The sequence below is a fragment of the Dasypus novemcinctus genome, chromosome 21 (genome assembly GCF_030445035.2).
Source record: "Dasypus novemcinctus isolate mDasNov1 chromosome 21, mDasNov1.1.hap2, whole genome shotgun sequence".
NCBI lineage: Eukaryota > Metazoa > Chordata > Mammalia > Cingulata > Dasypodidae > Dasypus > Dasypus novemcinctus.
This window is the reverse complement of record NC_080693.1, coordinates 16,279,858-16,300,716: the sequence shown is the minus strand read 5'-3', so window position 1 is coordinate 16,300,716 and position 20,859 is coordinate 16,279,858. Positions and strand designations below refer to the sequence as shown.

The following is a 20,859-nucleotide window of genomic DNA, read 5'->3' as shown; positions in this document are numbered from 1 at the left end:
TCAGCTACCAATAGTAGCTCACCAGTTTGTTTATTAATTTGTATAGTCTTAATGTTAATGCACAAATCTAGCCAAAAATATGCTCTACATATTGATCTGTGTAGAGTTCTGTTTCTCTCTCCTCTTTCAGATTAAGAGCAGCTTTTCATTCACAATTGAGTCATATGCCAAATATACTTTCGATTTAGTCTTAAGCAGTAGCATTTATTTTAAAATATTAGGTTTGTCAGAATCACAGTTTAGTTTATTTTAATTATTATTAATTTACTACGGGTATTTAATAGGAGCAAAAAATCTGCCAACGTTATGATCAGCTCATGGAGGCATGGGAGAAAAAGGTGGACAGAATAGAAAATAATCCTCGGAGGAAAGCTAAAGAAAGCAAAACAAGGGAGTACTATGAAAAGCAGTTTCCAGAAATTCGAAAACAAAGAGAACAGCAAGAAAGATTTCAACGGTATGTGGTTTGATGTTTTATGGCTGTATTTTTCTTCAAATTGCACTTTGTGCTTTTACTTAAATATTACCTGAATTACAAAAGAGCTTTTATTTTGAATATAAAACTTTTATCAACCAGTAAAGATTATATCTTAGTAAATTTAATATTATTTTTTATATTTAATCATGCTCTAAATTTAAGTGAATGTTTGAATCATGAAAATAGCCATTCCTTTAGAAATGACAGTTAATAAGAATAGACTTGAATATCTTAGTTCTTCATTAGCAACATAACCACACAGTATTAAATTGATCACATATTAAGAAGTTTTTCAATATTGGTAGATAGTTTCTGATCTGTATTTATTTTTAGAGAACAGATATTTAGCAAAGGCTTTAAAAACTTCGTTTTCTTCTCCACTAATAAGAAAGTAAGACTCATGTAAGTTTTGGATGGTGTTGGGGTTTTCCTCCTGCCCCCTTTTTAAAATATTTGATTGTATTTTTATGAGTCTGCTATGCTATTATCTGGAAGGTAGGCAAGAAACTGAATTGGCGTCAAGAACAATGGTTTTGTAGAAGTTTCCCATAAATAGTTCTACCATTTGAACCTGGACATGTAACCTTTAAATCTTAATCTCAGCATTTAAACCATTACTAATTTACTACGACTCAAGCATATTACTTAGTTACTCATACAATTTTTTATTTCTCCTGTCAGTTGGTTAAAAAAAAAATCTGTTATTAATTGAATTGATGTGTTCTTTATGAAAAGCCTTCAAGTACATTTATAATTTCTCCCTTAAATTTAGAGTTGGGCAGAGGGGAGCTGGTCTTTCAGCCACAATTGCTAGGAGTGAGCATGAGATATCTGAAATTATTGATGGGCTCTCTGAGCAGGAGGTAAGAAACTTTTAATTGATTTAATTCAAATTAATTCATTAATTATTCAGACATTGAGCTGCCAAGGGTTTATTTATATGTAAATGAAGGGACTTTAAATGCTGGTGTTTGGACTGTTCCAAAGACTGTGACCAACCATAGAAGGGTTTTAAACAAGTACAGCACGTGATCACACTGTCATTTTACAAAGATGACTTTGGCAGCAGGAGACCAGTAGAGAGGTAAAGAGGCTGTTTTAGTGAAAATAAGCACCAAGTCAAGGCAACAGTTGTAGGGATGGACAGGAGGGGACTGATGGGAGAGCTTAGTAGAAGACAGAATGCATAGGACTAGAGGGATTCAATGTGGGGGTGAGAAAGAAGAGGAATGAAAAGCGACTTCTGGTTTTCAGGTTAGAGGACTGAGCTAGCGGTACCATTGCTAAAAGGGGGAAAGGAACACATGGTGAGCAAATGGCCATATGTTCAGTTGTGGCCCAAAGGTGCTGGTGGGATCTCCAAAGGGTGCTCTTTAGTAACCAGGTGAGCTTGGAAGAGAAAATTGGGAGAGTGAGATGAACTGGAGACATGAACATGTCAGTCACATGTATACAGGTGACACATCCCCAGGCATGATTGGTAATAAGCAAAAGGGGCAGGTGATTGAGCTTGTGAGGTTTGAAACTAAATACAGGGGGGATTCATTTATGGATGAGAATGCCATTTCACTAATTTTTAAGGGGACGATACACTTTTCTAGTAAGTGGGATTATTTTGTCATTATTCGGGCATTTCCTTGCCTATATCAAAAACAGAATTAATAAAGTTCTGAAACAGAATTAATTATTAGAGACACGATATACATTTGAAGACTATCTCATCCAAGCCCAACAGCAATATTTCTACCCCCATCCACTTTCCCCAAATACAAACTAGTCAATATCTGGTTAGTCTCACTTTAAATTTATTTCTCTTATTTTTCTTTCTGTTTAAGAATTGTTTATGTATCAGTTTGAGTGTCATCTTCATGAGTATAATTATTATATCCCTGGGGTCATCTTTGAATTCCTAGTGCCTAGTGTTTAGAAGTATATTAATAAATATTGAATAAGAATGAACTTCCGTCCCTAGCATTGAGTTGTCTTAGCCATGTTCAAACTGTCTCTTAAGGTTTACCCAAAGCCATCTACTATACTCCTGAGTTTTGTCAGTTTGGGTTTTATAATGTGGGTTTTTGTTTAAAGCTCATCTCTAAATTCTGAGAATCCAGCTTATTTAAATGTGCCAGCCCCCTTAAATAATGACCAGAGATAATGATCACATTGCTATCTATTTCAAAATAAATGCTAAGGGTAAATAAATATATAAATATATATATTTTTAAAACTCCAGTATGCAATTAATGCCTTCTTTGCAAAATTAAGTGGAGCACAGTAGATTTAATTTAAAATGTTGACTGATTTAGAAATAATTTAGATAAGTAAAGTCCCTACATTTGTATTGCTTATGACTAGCAGGGCCATGACTCCTTTCTTTTCCACCCTTCAGTGCTATTTAACCTAGCCAATTATTTTTCTCTTTATGTGGATATTGTTGATTTTGGTTTCTTTGAAGAGGTGAATGTTAAGGAAGGGTTAAGGGTGGTTGCTACTTAAAATTGGTAACTGTTTGTATGCATTATCTTACTTAATTTACACAAAACCCTGTTAAATGGATGCTCTAGTTGTTCACCACTTTACCAATAAAGAAACTCAATTGTAGGTAGAGGTTAAGTAATTTACCCAAGGTTACAAAAAATACAGTGGAAGGAGATGTAGGACCTAGTGAGGGAGGTAAAGATTTCTCATCAGCTTGCACCTGTATCCTGTATATTGGTTGTTCAGTATCCATTTGGATTATCTTTTTGAAAAGACTTTCTGTGAGTTTTCTTCTCAGTTGTGAAAATAGCCTATTTGTATGGAGTCTGTCTCTATATTAATATTTGTGGTAGAAGACCATCAGTGTTTGATTGTAATACTTGTTTTGCATCTATGACTGAATATGGGTATTTATGTTCTTAGAATTTATCATGTTTCAAAACTCTAGCCACACTAGCTCTGGCGGAGCTGGGAAATGAATTAAACTTGCATCTAAGCATTTCTTGAGCCACCTCATGTCTCAGATTCTCAGATTATTGGTGTCCCAAAGTAGACTTTTGGTTTTTCCCCCTCCTTTCTCACTTTCAGTATCCTCCTTTCCCAAAGAGAAGATCCAAAATGTTTTTTGATCCATTAGAATATAGAACCTTTTAAGGACAATAATAATATCCAGTCACACAGACATTTAAAATCACAATTTTGTGGATTGGTTGTACTCAAGCATTACTTGTCAGTGCTTCCTTACGTAAGATTAGAGTTTTAGTCTTTCCTGAAACTGCTTTTAGCATTATCTAACACAGTGTTCTAGAACACTTCAGCCTCACTTCTGTCCAGGTTATTTGAGAGAGAGTCCTTTTGGATGTATTTAAGTTGCTGTCACTGAAAATTTTCCCTAAAGCCACAAATATATGATATACATAATATTGTATCATATTAGAGCAAGTGGATTTTTTCATTTGTCTTGAAGCAATATATTCAAGATCTTTAAAACATATATGGTAATTCTATATTGTTTTCAAAATCACCTCTTTTTAAGTGGTTACTTGGAATGACATCCAGCCCTTGGAATGTATGACCATAACCTTTGCCATAATGGCTAAATTTATGTTAGATTTCCTTTCTTGCTTTTTGAAAAGACTTATTCCATTGGGGACAACTGTAAGCATCCAGTTGAGGTGATTTTGAGCTAATGTGTCTGCCCCACACTGTACTTCTAGTATTCAGACCAACTGAGAGTACCCTATAAATTTAGACTTTATAAAGACTGTAATATAAGGCAGTATCCATTTCTATGAGGAGAATTTTTAGGAAAAATCCTTACCTTATATTTAGGTAAATACTTGTAATTTTGCTAAAAGCTTTCTCATGGGAGTTTGTGCTTCTAAACTAAGTCGAACATTGGGGGAAAAATAAGTTGTATAAATGTAACAGTTTTAGTTGAAACCAGCTTCAAGTCTGCGTCTTAAATTATCAGTGGAAAGACTACATAAAATTAGGAAAAATGTATTTAATATATTAATTTAGAATAAATTCCTTAAGATTTTGGTGCCTGTTTGCTTACTTTTCTATTATTCTCTAAAATATTGTTAAAATTATCTTTTAGATAAGACGATATCACAATTAAAAGCCTCACAAGGTCATCACTACTTCAGTTAGCTTGACTTAACTTTGTGTTTTCTATGTCTAAAATTCCATTGAAGTATCATTCTCATTTAAATAGGAAACTCTTCTCAAATGAGAACAGTTGATAAAAAATATGTATACTTCTGCATAATAATTCATAGCATAGATGAGTAGTTACTGTTGTGGTAGGTGCACCACTATTGTTATTAAACTATGTAGTGTTTTTTTTTTCCTTTACTGTATATTAAGACAGTTTGTTGACCCCCCTCTTTAAATTTCTGGTTTAAATTTAAGTAAATTGTGTTTCTTTCTTGCAGAATAATGAGAAACAAATGCGGCAGCTCTCTGTGATCCCACCTATGATGTTTGATGCAGAACAGAGACGGGTCAAGTTCATTAACATGAATGGACTTATGGAGGACCCCATGAAGGTTTATAAAGATAGGCAGTTTATGAATGTTTGGACTGACCACGAGAAGGAGATCTTTAAAGACAAGTAATTTAAATTTTAAATTAACCTCTGATGGCTTACATAAATTAGTAAAGAGTATTTGGCATTGTAATTTGAACTGTTTCCATAAAAGTTTGGCTCTATTTATGCATTTGAGTAGATGCTGTGGAGAATAGAGATTTCATGCGATCTACTCATAAATTTATAGGAGGGAATTTAGGTAACAGATAAAGGCTGGGGTTACGGCAGATTGAGAGTGGTTCATTAACTGGGGTGGTGCCCCTGTCACCTGGGGGAGCTTTTTAAAGGCACAGATTCCTGTGCTCTTCTAGCTCTGCCACTGACCAAGGAGATGGGTTTAGGAGGTGTGGTGCCCGGAAATCGGGCCCTTTAAAGGTCTCCAGGTGGTTCTGCAGTTGTTCCTCAGAGTGGCCATTAGGAATCACTGGGAATTAGTCTGTGCATAATATTTCTGTTCCCAGTTTTTTTCCTTTGCCTTTTAAGTTGTTAAAATGTTGTGTGTGTGTTTTTTTTTTTTTCTATTACTCAGGTTTATCCAGCATCCAAAAAACTTTGGACTAATTGCATCCTACTTGGAAAGGAAGGTAAGAAATGGTTTACATTGGAAACATTTATAGATTTGTGATAGTGGTTGCTTTGAAATTTTTGTGCTTTAACATATACAAAGGTAGTTAATTAGAATTGATTTTTGCAAAAGTCTAGATATAGAAAAGTACCTTATGGGATATTTACATTTATAACAGAAATCCTGAGCACAGAAAACAGAACTAATTTTCCCGGCTAATGTAAAATGACCTAGGACCTGACATTTCCCTAAAAACTCATAGATTACAATGCTTTTTGAACCTCATTAAATTTCTAATTAAAACTGTTAGAGTTTCAATTTGCCTTAAATTTTTTTCACAGTGCCTTGGCTTTAGTGTCTTCTAGCAAAATACATGAAGTGACATTTTGAATATTTACCTATATGTAGTTAGAAAGGGAAATTATTTACTGGTTGATAAGAAAAGTGCTTGAATGTTTGTATTAGTCTCTGATAACTTTTGTACACTGTCCATTAAAATAGTAAATATGTCTGTATTTTTAGTCTAGATATACCTTAAAATGCTAAACATATGTGTTTCTCTTCTGTTTATACTTGAAGATATCCAGAACTTTTCCTTAAAAACCTTGTCTGATCTTTTAAAAAATATCATCCATTGGGTCCTTAAAAAAATAATGTTTTTTTTTTAGAGTGTGCCTGATTGTGTTTTATATTACTACTTAACCAAGAAAAATGAGAATTATAAAGCCTTAGTAAGACGGAATTATGGAAAACGAAGAGGAAGAAACCAGGTATGTTTCATTACTGTAAGGAAGATGTTTCAGGGTTGGTGGAAATGTGATGGTGAAAAATGTTAAAATAGGAACCTCAAATTGAATACTGTATAGGGATTGATATTTCTCTTAAATTAGTTAGGATGTTATGACTATGTTTATTTTTATTTTTTTTAAAGATTTATTTATTTATTCCCTCTCTGTCCCCCCCAATTGTCTGCTCTCTGTGTCCATTTGCTATGTGTTTTTCTGTGTCTGCTTGTCTTCTCTTTAGGCGGCACCAGAAACCGATCCTAGGACCTCAACTCCCTGGTCGTTGCATCTCTTATTGTCTCTCCTCTGTGTCTGTTGTTGTTGCATTGTCTTGCTGTGCCAACTCCGCTCAGGCCAGCACTCCTGTGTGGGCCAGTTCTCCACTCAAACCAGCTCGCCACATGGGCCAGCTTGCCTTCACCAGGAGGCCCCAGGAATTGAACCCTGGACCTCCCTTATGGAAGACAGGAGCCCAGTTGCTTGAGCCACATCTGCTTCCCAGCTATGTTTATTTTGAAGTTAATATATATTTCGTATAGTACATCTGTTTTGAATTTAAGTTTTTAGTATGATAAAATCAGTGTTAATATAGTGCAATTAAATTTGGTGCCCTTAATACATTACCTAATATGCCATCTTTACCAGTTCTTTTGTCTGGTGAGGGGATAGGTTGACCCAGGGAGAAAAAGGCGTTGTGATGCCTGCAGTGGAGCATTCCTCACTGTAAGACCTATGACTGATCTTATTTCAGATCAGCCTCATTCCTAGAGTTTAGATATTTTAACTCTTTGTAAGCACATTACCTAAAGAGGTAGGTGTTTGTGTGTGTGTTGTTTTACTTTTATTTTTTGCGATTGTAAAAAAACAAAACCGCTTTTTTGAGATAAAATTCACCCATTCAAAGTGAACAGTCCAGTGAGTGGATGTGGCTCAAGTGGTTGAGCACCTGCTTCCCACATGGGAGGTCCTGGTTTCAGTTTTCAATGCCTCCTAGAAAAACAACAACAAGCAAACAAATGAAAAAAGCAAGTTAGGGGAGCTGGTGTGGCTCAGTGGTTGAGCACTGGCTTCCCACACTTGAGATCCTGGGTTCAGTCCAAAGCCCTGGTACCTCAAGAAAAGAAAAAGTTTACACTCCAGTAGTTTTTAATATATTCACAGAGTTGTTGCTACCTTCACCACAAACACTTTTCTTAATCAGTTTTATTGAAACATAACCATATAATATAGTGTAGTCTGTATTTTCACAGTTGCAATTCAGTACTTTAAAAATGGTTTCCAGTTTCTAACTAAACAGCAGCTGTCGCAGCTCATGGCTGCATTCCTGCTGGGGCTGCTGAGACCATGCTCCCCTACCTCCAGTGCTCTGCGGTGTGCAATCGATGGTTGGTCTTTGGAAGCTGGGACAGCTGCCAGCTGTTTATTAGCATTCCTAAATCTTTGCTGGTTTTCCCACCAGCCACCCTTCCAGTGGGCCAGGGCCTTAGCCCCTTCCTCCTTGCAGTAACCCTGGCTATCAGGTCAAGGTTATTCAACCCAGTCTGCTCATTATTCCTTGTTGTAACTTTACTTCATGTGCTTTCCAGGTCATTGTTTCCTACAGAACACTACTACCTACACAATGTGATTACATGTCCTTTGGAAATGTTCATGTACATTTATGTAACAGTTCATGGTCAAGAAAGTATAAGGAGTGTTTCATGAAGGGTGAAATGTCCAGCTGTGGAAAGGCTGCTTGAGGTTGAATAAGCCAAGTCATGCATTTTCAGTGGCTTGTTGGGGGGGAGGGTGGAAAAATAGGACTTCACTGAGTTGAAAAGAATATAGAAGGTATGGAAGTGGCAAGAGTACAAGTAGACCCTTGTTTGTAAAACTTTTAAGGAGAACAGAGAAATGGGGTGGTAGGACTGATTAGGAGCAGAAGGGAGGAGAAGGGCATACTTGTACCCAGATGGGAGTCAAATTGTGGAGACCAGGAGATTGTGATTGTAGAGTACAATAAAGATTTATTTATTTATTAAATATGCAATTACTGTGCTTGTATCAGTACATTTTTTTTTAAAGATTTGTTTATTTCTCTCTACCCCCTTGTTTGCACTCGCTGTGTCTGTTCATCTTCCTTATTTCTTTATGAGGCACGAGGAACTGAACCTTTGACCTCTCATGTCAGAGGGAGGCACCTAATCCCCTGAGCCACCCCTGTTCCCTGCTTTGTGGTGCCTCTCATTATGTTTTTGCTTCTTGTGTCTGTTGTTGCGTCACCTTGCCATACCTGCTCGTCTTCTTTAGGAGACATTGGGAACCTCTGCTTCCTGCTTTGCTGTGTTTCTCATTATGTTTTTTTCTCCTTGTGTCTCTTGTTGCATTACCTTGTTACATCAGTTTGCCACACCTGCCTGTCATGCCAGCTCACTGTCTTGTTTAGGAGGTACCAGGAACCTAAGCATGGACCTCCTATGTGGTAGATGGGAGCTTAATCACTTGAGCCACATCTACTTCCCTCCATAAGATTGAATAACTGAAAAGGAGCAAATTGAGTTTGGGTAGTGAGTTAGGATGCACTGTTCCTTTAAAGGAATATCTTGCAGAGAAAATGGAATTAGGCTTCTCTTCACCCATTAGCTGGATATGCTAGAAACCATCGCTGTTTTAAACAAGTTTCTACTATGATTTTTAAAAAATATAAAATAGCTTAATTTCTCATTATAAAATAGTATTTACTACTTTAATTTCATTTTTATTAATTGTATATGTCACTGTTTGAGTTTCTCAATCCCAGATAAAGTAATAGAATACACTGATGTTTTTTAGACCTTACCATTGCTGGATTAGCTGCCCATTGCCTGTGATGATAGAGAAGGAAGCTCTAGCAGGAAGCCCTGTGTGGCAGGGAGTGTCTCTGTTACGCTGAAGCATTTGTTTTCCATCCTAAAGTTATCAGGAATACTGTTTCACTCCTCTCCATAGCAGACTTGTCCTTATTAAGATCCAGCTGTGTCAGTGTTTTCTTCTGCACATTCTTGTTCTGTGTGCTAGCACTCTTAGCACTTCCCCACCCCAGAATGCTTTTATAGAACTGAGATTTTCCATTTGCACCCTCACCTTGACCTAACCTTAGGGTACTGCCCCCAAATGGGCTGAGTTTTAGTTTGATCAGCCCTTCTAACAGTGTAGTCCTGCCCACATTAGATTTTAAGGAATTATCTTGAAGATTTTTCTCTAGTTTTATGTCTCTGATTATTTCACTGGGAATTAAGGAGAAGAGAGTGTTAGATGATGGACTTAGACCACCATCTCAGACCAAGAGAATCTTTTCTCTGTTTAATTCCTTGTGCACTTTACTCCACTTATTCATGTCAAAATTGATGGCCAGTTTTCCAGAAACTGGGTCGTGTTGATTAAGGGCTCCCTTATATAAAACTGAATGAGTAAAGCTGATGCCAAGTGTGCAGGGAAGCCCCTGGGGGCTTTGGAGCAGAAGAGTCCTATCAGATTTCAGTTGAAACAGGATCCCTCTGGTGGCTTGGAAGGGAGGCAAGGAAGGAGGGGAGGGGGTGGGGGCCTCAGGAGGTTATTTTAACAATCTCAGTGGCGTGGACTTGGAGAGAGCAAGGAGGTGAGAAGAACTGGTCAGTTTCTAGATATGATTTTGAAGGCAAATCCAATAGGATTTCCAGATGATTGAGTATGGAGAATGAGAGGACTACAGTAAGAAGGATAACACCAAGTTTGGGCAGTGGATTTGCTATTTGCTATGATAGGCATGACTGACGGAGGAACAAGTTTTGGGGGAAATCAGGACATGCTGAGTTTCAGCTAAGTGTTAGACATCCAAGTAGAGATGTAGATTGCACTATTAGATGTGCAAGTTGGGAGTGTAGGGAAGATGGTTAGGTTGGCGATAAGAAATTTGCTGTATTGGAAAAAAAGTTTCAGGAAATTTTTTGAACTTTCTTTTTTAAGGCCATAATTACAATGTTTAAGAAATTTAAACTCTATTGTGTCTGTCCTCTTGATTTTATTCTGGTTAAGAGAGAGAGGCAACTAATTTGAAAAATCACTTTTCCTGCTGTATTATTCAATCAAATCTGAATCAGTGGGATTACCTCAAGTAATCCCAGAGTGATTAGAAGTTTGATAGGTAAGTAGTGACTGAACCCCAGGCAAGGTAATAAAATTTCTTGGAATAAAAATATTGCTAGGTCAAATTTATTTCATGACTCTGTAGAGTTCTGCAGAAATGTGTGCTTTATCTTTTCAATTTTTACCTCTTCCCATCTCCCACTTCCAACTTCCTGCCTGCAGGAAGTAATTTTTATTCAGCAGATGAACATGTAGTATGCAGTTGATTGAGAGATTTCAAGTTTGTGAAGTTTACTTTCTAACCTGCTCTTGCCATGGGGAATCTTGCCATAGGGGAAATGAGATTTGATTCTCGAATGATAGAGAAATGACATAGACTGTCATATTTTTGTTAAAATTGTATTTAGAGTTAGATACTGCCCAAACCATATTTCCAGATCAACTTATTAGCATCCCATAAGGAGACTGATTGTGGTTCTCTGTAAATTTTAGTTTGAAGCAATGAGATTAATGTTGGCAATTGAAAGCCAAAAGCCGCTATGACATGCCGAGTAGTTATTTGGGTCTCCGTATAATGTTTTTGTTAGAAATAAAAATTCCTTCCCTTAGGAAGTGAGGGACGTTATAGGACAGACTCCCATCTTATAAATCTGTCACTATGTGGTTGTAATTACTGTGGTACCTGCTGGTAACCTACAGTGAAGTGGGCCATAAACCACAGCCTTCATTTCCAAATACTTGATTGCTTCTCACAGGAATTCGTGCTCTTCTTTTACATTGACAGTTTCCTCTTGAATGTGCCAGTGCGTTTTTATCACCTAAAGGTATTTAGGAAGCCTGTCCTTTTACATTTATGTAAATGTGGTCACTTTGATTTGGACGAGTTTTTGACTAAATTGTTAGTCACTAGTTGGAAAGAATGTTCTGGACAGGTTAAAAATCTTGCTATAATAGAAAGAGGTTTGGGCTTTGAAAGTTGTCTGTAACCCTCGACAAGTCTCCTCACCTGGAGAGCCTCATTTGTCCCATCTGTGAGCATGGGACAGTGATACTTACCTTGCAGGGTTACCGTGAAAATTGGATATGTGTGCAAAGGCCCCCTCCTAATGTCCAGCACATAGGCAGTGCAGAGAGCATGAGTCAGTGGTAACAGCTGTTATTTTTATATTTTTATTATTACTTTATTACTGGATTTTGTCTAGGTTCTTGACTATGCTGGAGAAATGAATTTCAAGAGCACGTTGGGTGAGTAAGGCCAGTAATTTATTAAGGTAGGGAGAGAAGAGAAATGGGAGAAAATAACAGCATGGGTCCCAGGTAGAAAAGAAGGGGCTGAAGAGTGAGAAAGTAGGCTGATTTACAGAGTGTAGTTCTCCACTATAGATTATAAATGCCCAGGTTTTACTTGTGTGCTGATCCATGCAGGGGGAGAAGGTGGCCAGAATCAGGGTCCAAAGGTGAGAGAGTGAATTCAGGCCTTGCGCCTGCTTTTTGAACTGTTAATTATTCCGCCCCTTTGCTAATGGCATAGGGGGGGTCCCAGGTGTTTACTGCTTTGATTGATTACCCCACCCATCAATCCCCCAGGAGGGCCCAGTGATAAAGTCCTTGGGGAATATCCGGGGCTCCTTCTGGCAACTGGAGGAAGTCTTGTTCTGAAAGGCAGGATCTTGGGGAGGGTCTTCCAGCAGCCATCTTGGGGGTGATTGATGTCCACATGGACTTCTGCCAGGTTCCAAACCCATCTATTGATTCCCTATCTTGGTAGCCAGCTTCACTGTGATGTGTTTCTTGATGGTTGACAACCTTCACTCTTCAGAAAAGGAGTCTGAAATTCAACTGGTTTGAAGTACTTGTCAGTAAATTTTGATACAAGAAGTATAAGATAGTTTCTATTTATTGCCATTGCCTGAAGTACTTGAAAATTTCACCCAGTGGCTAGAATAGTACCTCACCTTTTTTTTGTCTCACGAATATTTTCAGTTAAGTGTAGCTGCTTGTTCTTAAATTTAGTCATTTCATTTCTTGGCAATTTCAATTTCTCCTAAGTGGAAATTCACCGATATTTATCTGTTTTCTAAAGATTTGAACATGTTAACATATGTAAATAAACTGTTAGGTATTTAAGTATTCGGTATAAATCTGAGCATAAACTTTTTTTGATCTTCCTCTAAGAGGATCCTGCTGAAAGCAAGCTCTGTGTTATCGTGAAGCGATACATGTACTTTTCACTTTATTCATTTAAATTTTCATTTTGCTTTGTAATGTGCTCTTGAATTTATAGTGAATAGCTTGTTTGGCAGAAATGCTTCATGCTGTGAGAACCTCCCTAGCAGAACGAAACTGTTAGTTGTTTATTATCAGGTGTTGGGCTTGATGATCAAGAGAAGGGCAAACCTAGACAAGGAGCTCTTGGTAATGTCTGTGCCCGTTAAGGGTCCTTTAGAAGGCTTCTCCTTTGAAAGCCTAGACTAGCTCCCCTACTCCTGCCAGCCTGCTAAAAGGGATTAAGGACCATTTACCCTAAACCCCCACTTGTAAAGAGGAAGACCTCTTCACAGATTAGCCTGAAACAAAAGTAATTGCTTCCACCCTTTTAAACCAGAGAGGATTCTTTATTCCCTTTAAGGCCATGATACCTGTTACAATGGCTGATGTTGCCCTCAGCTGCAGGTCCTCCATGCTGAGGTGCCCAGGCTGTGGCTGTACTCACTGGCCTGCAGTCCCCCTTTCCACTCACTGCTGCCAGTGCACAGTGTGGGTTGGCTCTCCAGCCTCTGTTAGCATAAGGAGCTGTGATGGAGTGGCAAGAGGCTGGTATTCCACTGTGGAGGTGGCATACGGTTCTACAGACTCTAATGTCAGCAACTCCATCCATTTCTTTGGGTCACTGTCAAACTTTCTGCAAAACTGGGAACTGTTTTTCAGAAGGGACCCTGCCCCCTTCTTCCTGTTGACTGGTCTAAGCAGGTGCTGCAGTTTCTTCTTCATTTCCTAGCAGTAGGGAGGGAAGTGATGGCAGCAGTTGGTTAGCCCTCCCGCGGCAGGGAAGGTGTGGGGTCGCTCACTGTCCTTAAAGCCCTGGCTGGCATTAGAAGCCGAAAGTTTCAGGGGGAATACGATGACATGTATCATCTAACTCTGAGGGAGCAACTAACCTCATTCCTTACCACCTCCCCATCATATCTTAGGGTTCTAAACCATTTTCTGGGTTACTGAGCTCCCTTAGTAGGAAAAGGGCAGGTTTGTCATTGGTATGTCCTCTAGAGGCTCAGAATGGCAGATGGGTGCGACATTTGTGATGGGGTCAGGTTATTAGCTTTTAAAACAGTTCATAGGACTGCTGTCGTGTGCTAGGGAGTTAGCTAAATAAGGCATTCCCAGTTTTGTTTTGTTTTTTTTGGGGGCAGGGGAGGGAGGGATAAAGCAGTAAGAGGTTAATCTTTTTATTTATTTAAATTTATTTCTCTCCCCTTCCTTGCCCCTCGCCCAGTTGTCTGCTTTCTGTGTCCACCCACTGCGTACTCTTCTGTGACAGCTTCCATTCTTACCAGCGGCACCAGGAATCTGTCTTTCTCTGTTGCGTCATCTTGCTGCGTCAGCTCTCTGTGCATGCGGCATCACTCCTGGGCAGGCTGCACTTTCTTTCCCGCTGGGTGGCTCTCCCCACGGGGCACACCCCCTGTGCATGGGGCTCCCCCACACGGGGGACACCCCTGCATGGCAGGGCACTCCCTGAGCGCATCAGCCCCGCCCATGGGCCAGCGCCACACAAGTCAAGGAGGCCCGGGGTTCGAACCATGGACCTCCCATGTGGTAGGCAGATGCTCTGTCCATTGGGCCAAGTCCGCTTCCCAGCATTCCCAGTTATAAAGCAGGCCTAGTCATGGTTGGAAAGTATAAACTTGAAGATGTTCCTGATTTCTCAATTTTCTCTAGTAAGTAATGCCAGGATAAAGGGAAACTGGCAGTTAGCCATGGTTAAAAATAGGCAAGGCCAGATAAAGTGAGTGAATCAGGTACTGAAATGACTTAGCAGGGGTTCAGTGTAGATTGGTAAATACAGTTCTTCCTTATGGACTGGGAAAATTGGATAGAGTACAGGGAGTGGAGGTCTTAGTGAGAACACAGAGGAGGCTCAGCAGCCGTGAAAGCTCGGGATGGATTCAGCATGTGTGGTGGTAGTTAGAAAGACGACTTTCTACTTTAAGGATCTCAGAGGTAAAACAGTGCCAGTGATGAAGAAGTCCAGATTGTGACTTCACAATTTTGGGGGGTTTCATTTCATGACCTAGAAATAAGTTTATGTGTGGGATGTTATGTTGATTGAGGGGAGGGTGTTGGAAAAATCATTCACGTGAACTTTGAGAGCTGAAGAATGGCAGGGCATATGAGCCATGTGAGAAAACATTCTGTATGGGACAGGGAGTATTCAAGAGGTAAATAGCACCAAAAGAAGGAGAAAGTGTTAGAGGTAGATTTTGAGAAATTCAGAACAGGACATACTTTTAAAACAGCATTGTTGGGAAACAGACTTGGGCCAATGGATAGGGCATCCGTCTACCACATGGGAGGGCTGCAGTTCAAACCTCAGGCCTCCTTGACCCGTGTGGAGCTGGCCCATGTGCAGTGCTGATGCGCGCAAGGAGTGCCCTGCCACGCAGGGGTGTCCCCTGCGTGGGGGAGCCCCATGTGCAAGGATTGTGCCCCATAAGGAGAGCCGCCCAGCGCGAAAGAAAGTGCAGCCTGCCCAGGAATGGTGCCGCACACACGGAGAGCTGACCCGGCAAGATGACGCAACAAAGAGAGACACAGATTCCCGGTGCCGCTGATAAGGATAGAAGCGGTCACAGAAGAACACACAGCGAATGGACACAGAGAGCAGACAAGTGGAAGGGGGAAAGGGGACAGAAATAAATAAAAAAATAAATCTTTAAAAATCACACACACACAGAAACAGCATTGTCCAGCAGTAATGAGCAGGGAAGATGCAGATTCTTCTTCCTCCCTGCATTAGAAGGCGTAAGCAAAGGTGGGACACCTTTTGGGGAGGCCAGTAGGCCTCTGTTTCTTAAGGAAAAAGCCAGGTTTTAGTTTTGCTGATAGTTAGAAAAGACTTTGGAAAGCTGTTAAGAATTAAGGGAAACTTTACTTACATGAGGAGCTCCATGTTGTCTGGTAAAAAGAACAGGTAGCGTTATTACGGAGCATAATAGACAGTTAACCTGCGTGAGAATGAAAGATTGGGTGCAAGGGCAAAATCTTTTCATAGAAGCAGGATAAATGAGTTTGATTCATGCTGTCTTAAACACCTGGAGATACCTATTATGGTCTAGATGCCCTCCTAGGAGCTTGGCATACTAAGAAGATGAAGGATTTTAACACAGTGAGCTAGCAGATCTTGGTACCCGATACCTGGAGTGGGAGCTGGTGGGGCCTCAGGATTGGGGCTTTTCTGTGGAAATCCAGAAGAACTTCACAGGAGAGGTAATATCCTGACCAGAATCTCAGAAGCTATGTAGGAGTTTACCAGGCCAGGATAGCTAGAAAGGGTGCCCAGGCAAAGGAATGAAGGCAGAGCAAGTTTAGGTGAGACCAGAGTGGCTCCAAGCAGGAAGGCAGAGGCAGGGGGTGGGCAGTGGGCTGCCTCCTGTAGTGCTGAGGGGGAGCTTGATCTGAAGTAGGTCAGAGAGTCCTGGTTTCTGAATTAAAAATGATACGTAACACAAACTTGTGTATTTAATTTCACTTTTTTTCTTTTGAAGATTAACAACTTTAGCAAATGAAGACAGCGAAGAGAAAAGATCTAAATCTGACTGCCCAAGCAATCCCTTTCTTCATTATTCTCTTCCAGTCTTTGTCTGTGTACATATTTATTCAGCTGTTATTATAGCTTCCAAGTATTTGACTCCTTGACTCCTTTTTACCTTATTATACACTTAGTATTTTTCTAGATGGGTTAAGTCTTGATAATGACCATACCTGTTTACTATTTCATTCAGTGGATGTTCCCCCCAAAAGAATAAAAGCATAATGATGATAAAATTGGGATCATATTGATTATCTAATACTAGGGGGTTAGTTTGATAAATTAGGTATGCATTATCAAAGCTGAAGGTACAATCAATGTGCTTGAGAGGGAGATTAAAAGTGGGCTTTGCAAAAAAGAGGGGTCCAACCTCAGTTTTTAAGTGGAATCTTAACATCTTTCACCTCTCTGGTAGGTCCATTACTATGAGTGTTTTGCCTGAGTCTGTGTATCCTTTTAAGCAGTAAATATGGACATATTAAAAAGCACTAGGCTGATTTTTAATACATGACCATAAGTTACATTGCAAAAACATTACTAAATTAATAAAATAATCATTTATTAATGCTTTTTGGATAGATTTTTAAAATTATAATTCATCATCACAATTTAAGGAGCTATTTCTCTTACCTTTGAATTTTACAAATGATGGTTCATTCTAGCAGCAAATTGCCCGGCCTTCACAAGACGAAAAAGTAGAAGAAAAAGAAGAGGATAAAGCAGAAAAAACAGAAAAAAAAGAAGAAGAAAAGAAAGATGAAGAAGAAAAAGATGAGAAAGAGGATTCTAAGTGAGTTAAATAATTAGGGACATACTAAATATTCTAATTATTTTTAAATAATGAGATTGGATATATTGAAGGTACAAACTTTCAAATAAAAGAATCAGTGGGGTATGTACTCTGATCAGCTGACAGTCATTTGACATGATTAAGGAATGAAATAGTCCAGTAAATATAAACTTTTGGTTTAATGAACTTATTTTTCTAGATACAATTTTCAGAAAGGATAGGCTACAGTAATAGACACTTACCCCTAAGATATATTGAATGTAATTTAATCTTTGGTTTCAGAGATACCGAGGATCTTATTTTGAACCTCAGATAGTGTACATTAGACAGTATAAAAATTTGGATAAATGAAGAATTTTCATTCATATAAACCTTAAGTTCCAGTTTTATTCATTTTATTCATAATATAAAATAGAGTTTGTGTTTTTTTTTGGTGGTATTGTCTTCCTGCTTATAAAAGGAAGTCTAATTCAGTATAGAAAATTAGAGGGAAGAAAGCAAAATATGAAGACAATTATCCTAAGATTCTGCCACTCAGAAACGGCTACTCTTGGGGACGGGGGCTCGTGGCATTGATTGTTTTTCTCCCAAAGATCAGTTTTATTGAGATACAATTCACATAAATTGAAATTCACCATTTTAAAGTATAAATGTTGATGACATTTTGACACATGAATACACAATGTATAACTATTGCCACAATCATGATATAGAATATTCCCATCGCTCCGAAAGTTCCCTCACGATCCCTTGCAGTCAGTTTCCCTTCCCTATTCCTTTGGCAACCACTAATCTATTTTGTCTTTTATCGAGTTTCATATAAATGGAATCATACAGTATGATCTTTTGTGTCTGGCTTCTTTTACTCAGCATAGTGCTTTTGAGATCCATCCAAGTTGTTGCATATAGCAGTAGTTTTCTTTTTCGTATTTATTGTGTTATTTCTATAATCCTCTTAGAAATACTTAAGATTGGCTTAGTTTTGTGGCAACTAAAGCAGCATAAGTCTATTGACATGGTTTTGTAAAAAAGTCATGCTGTTCTAATGTTACACTTTAGAAAGAGAACCATAAAGCAATAACTTTTTTTTTTTTTTTTTAAGTTCAAATTTAACATTTATTTCCCCCATGCAATCTGGTTCTGCTCATAAGGACTTTCATATCCTGGTTTTACTCTTTTCTTAAAATTTCTAATTTATTTAACAAGTGTTATTACCTGTGTGAGCTAGGTCTTTTGGGGGATGCCAAAATACATAAGTTATGTACTCAGGTAGTTTATGATCTAGTAGGGGAAACTAGTAGGAAAGATAAAAGTATTATTAAACAAAAACAGCAAGCTGGAGGTAAGAAATGAGCAGAACCAATAAAGAATGTGGGAAGATTGGGAAGAGGTAGCGGTTACTTCTCTCAGGTAGTGTGAAGGGCTTTGTACAAAACTAGCGTTCCATGCACGGGGAAGTAGAGGGAGCAGCATGACTAGATGTGCCACTCGGAGAAATGGCAGATCTTGGTTCTTAGAATGGAACCTAGGATGCCTGAAGAAAAGAAGGAAGTAGTGGCTTGGGACTAGAGTACATAGAGCCTTAATGGAAAGCTAAAACGTTAGACTTCTTTCAGGAGGCTGTGTGGATCTGTTTGGGAATAGGTAGGTAGGGATTAGAATGGATGGAGTGGTTTATTACTAAAGCTGCTCTGTGAAAATATCAGTGTAGGCAGAATTGGGGTACAAAAGGACTGCATGAGTACAGTGGTGGTGGAAATAGAGTGTTAGAATTAGTGGAAGAAATATTACTGAGATGAAATTACCAAAACTTAGTACTAGGTTGCCTGTAGGAGGTAAAGGAAAAGGGAGAGAGCTGAAGGGAATGTCAAACTTGTGTGATCCTGAGCATGATGGCACTGTTAGTATCAGATGACTGGAGAATGAGGCGGCACAGGAAGCAGAGTGATGAGCATGAGGCTGTTTCTGGATATGTTGAGTTTGCACTGATGGGCAGTCCAGGTGGCTGTTCGAGCAGGTATTTGGGAAGACAAGCCTGAATCTCAGAAGATAGGGTATGTCTAAATATATGGATTGGGAGTCATCCCAGTGGAATTGATGTGAGTGGGTGGCCTCGTGGAGCTCTAGGGCCAGGGAAGAGCCTTGGGAAATCCCTGTGTTAAAGGATGGAAGGAGACATGCAGTTCCCAGGAGGCGAGACCAGAGCAGCTGTAGGGAGTGTGAAGTGCTAAAGGCTGAGTTAAAACGGACGTAAAAAGAATTGTCCATCATATCTATTGCAGCAGAAAGACCAGTGGGCGAGGACTGAATGAAGATCACTTGATTGTGCAGTTGGAAGTCGATGACTTTGACAAAACATCTTTGACAGGAGGCAGGGGAGAGGAAGCCAGATTAGTAAGGGAATAAAGAAGAAGGGAAAGAGCTATGGCAACTGAAAGGGTCATTTAAGACCAAAGGGGAAAGAATAGGATTCTTTAAGCTAGTAAATTGCAACAGGTCTTTAGTTACAGTAGCTAAAACTAGAAAAATCTTTTAAAAGTTTGCATTAAACAAGAATAGTTGAGTGTTTGAATATTGCCATCTATCAATTCATTTGCAAAACTGGACCTTGTTTTAATATGTGAAACCAAGGGAAATAAGTAGTGCAGAGAATGGTCTTCCCAGATTACTTAACAGTGCTATTGCTTTGAATAGTAACTACCATTTATTGAGTTTTCCTAAGTGCCTAGGACTATGATAAGTACTTTATACCCTGAGAGAGATTTAGCATTCATATTCTGGGCACTGTCCTGAGTATTTACATAAATTTACTCATTAAATCCTTACAACAAACCTATGAAATATGCTATTATTATCCTCGCTTTACAGATGAGGAAACCAAGGCCCATGGAAGTATGGCAGTTTGTCCAAGGTCAACCAGTGACTAACAAATCACTGAGCTTCAGACAAACCCTGGCAGTCCAGCTCCACAGGCCGCCCTACTAACCACAGTGCCACACTACCGACTTTGCACTTAATTAGGACCAGTGCTGGTTTATAAATGGGCCTGGCTTAATAAAACAGTTTCGTGGGTTATTATTACAGAAAGGGCATCCACTGTAGAGATCGTCTGTCTTAGTCTTTTCATTTCACAGTTGAGAAATCTTCTGTCAAACAAAACCCCCAGACTCCCGCCTTTAGGAATATCCCAGTGGCTCTGGATCCCAATTACAGGGGTCTTTCTCTCACCGTTGATTAGTTCTTCATGGAGTGTTCTGTTGATAGGAAACTGGTTTAAATTTTAAATCCATTATTTGTGAACAGTAGGCGTTTGTGAATTATCTTATTTTGAACCAAAGTTTTTCAAAATTAAGACCTATAGAATTTTTTATAATTTTTTTTCAAAATATCACAGATTGGGTAGTTTTATTCAGTTTCTGCTTAAAGTATTTTGTATTTTTAAAGCTGTAGCCTTTGATATATGTATGCTTTAACTAACACATATTTTTCATTTGCTTTTGTTTCCAGAGAAAATACCAAGGAAAAGGACAAGACAGAAGTTGCAGCAGAAGAAACTGAAGAGAGAGAGCAGGCCACACCCCGGGGTCGAAAGACTGCTAACAGCCAAGGCCGCCGCAAGGGCCGTATCACCAGGTCCATGACCAGCGAGGCCGCAGCTGCCAGCGCTGCAGCTGCCGCCGCCACGGAGGAGCCCCCGCCCCCTCTGCCCCCACCACCAGAACCCGGTGAGTGGACACCGTAGGTGGCAGGTGGCAGGCCACGGGTTGGTTTGGGAT

The 20,859-nt window shown here is 39.2% G+C and overlaps 1 protein-coding gene across 22 annotated transcripts in view; it reads left to right on the top strand.

Annotated features, from left to right (window-relative positions):
- Positions 1 to 20,859, top strand: part of NCOR1 (nuclear receptor corepressor 1) — a 162,507-nt gene that overhangs the window by 77,920 nt on the left and 63,728 nt on the right. For 17 of the 22 annotated variants that reach the window (XM_058283395.2, XM_058283401.2, XM_058283399.2 and 14 more), the window contains 7 exons: positions 285 to 457; positions 1,251 to 1,341; positions 4,897 to 5,075; positions 5,581 to 5,635; positions 6,285 to 6,386; positions 16,956 to 17,083; positions 20,591 to 20,808. In XM_058283395.2, coding sequence (XP_058139378.1) covers positions 285 to 457; positions 1,251 to 1,341; positions 4,897 to 5,075; positions 5,581 to 5,635; positions 6,285 to 6,386; positions 16,956 to 17,083; positions 20,591 to 20,808 — 946 coding nt within the window. The remainder of the gene's footprint in view (positions 1 to 284; positions 458 to 1,250; positions 1,342 to 4,896; positions 5,076 to 5,580; positions 5,636 to 6,284; positions 6,387 to 16,955; positions 17,084 to 20,590; positions 20,809 to 20,859) is intronic. The other 5 variants (XM_058283396.2, XM_058283402.2, XM_058283392.2 and 2 more) reach the window with 1 other exon arrangement.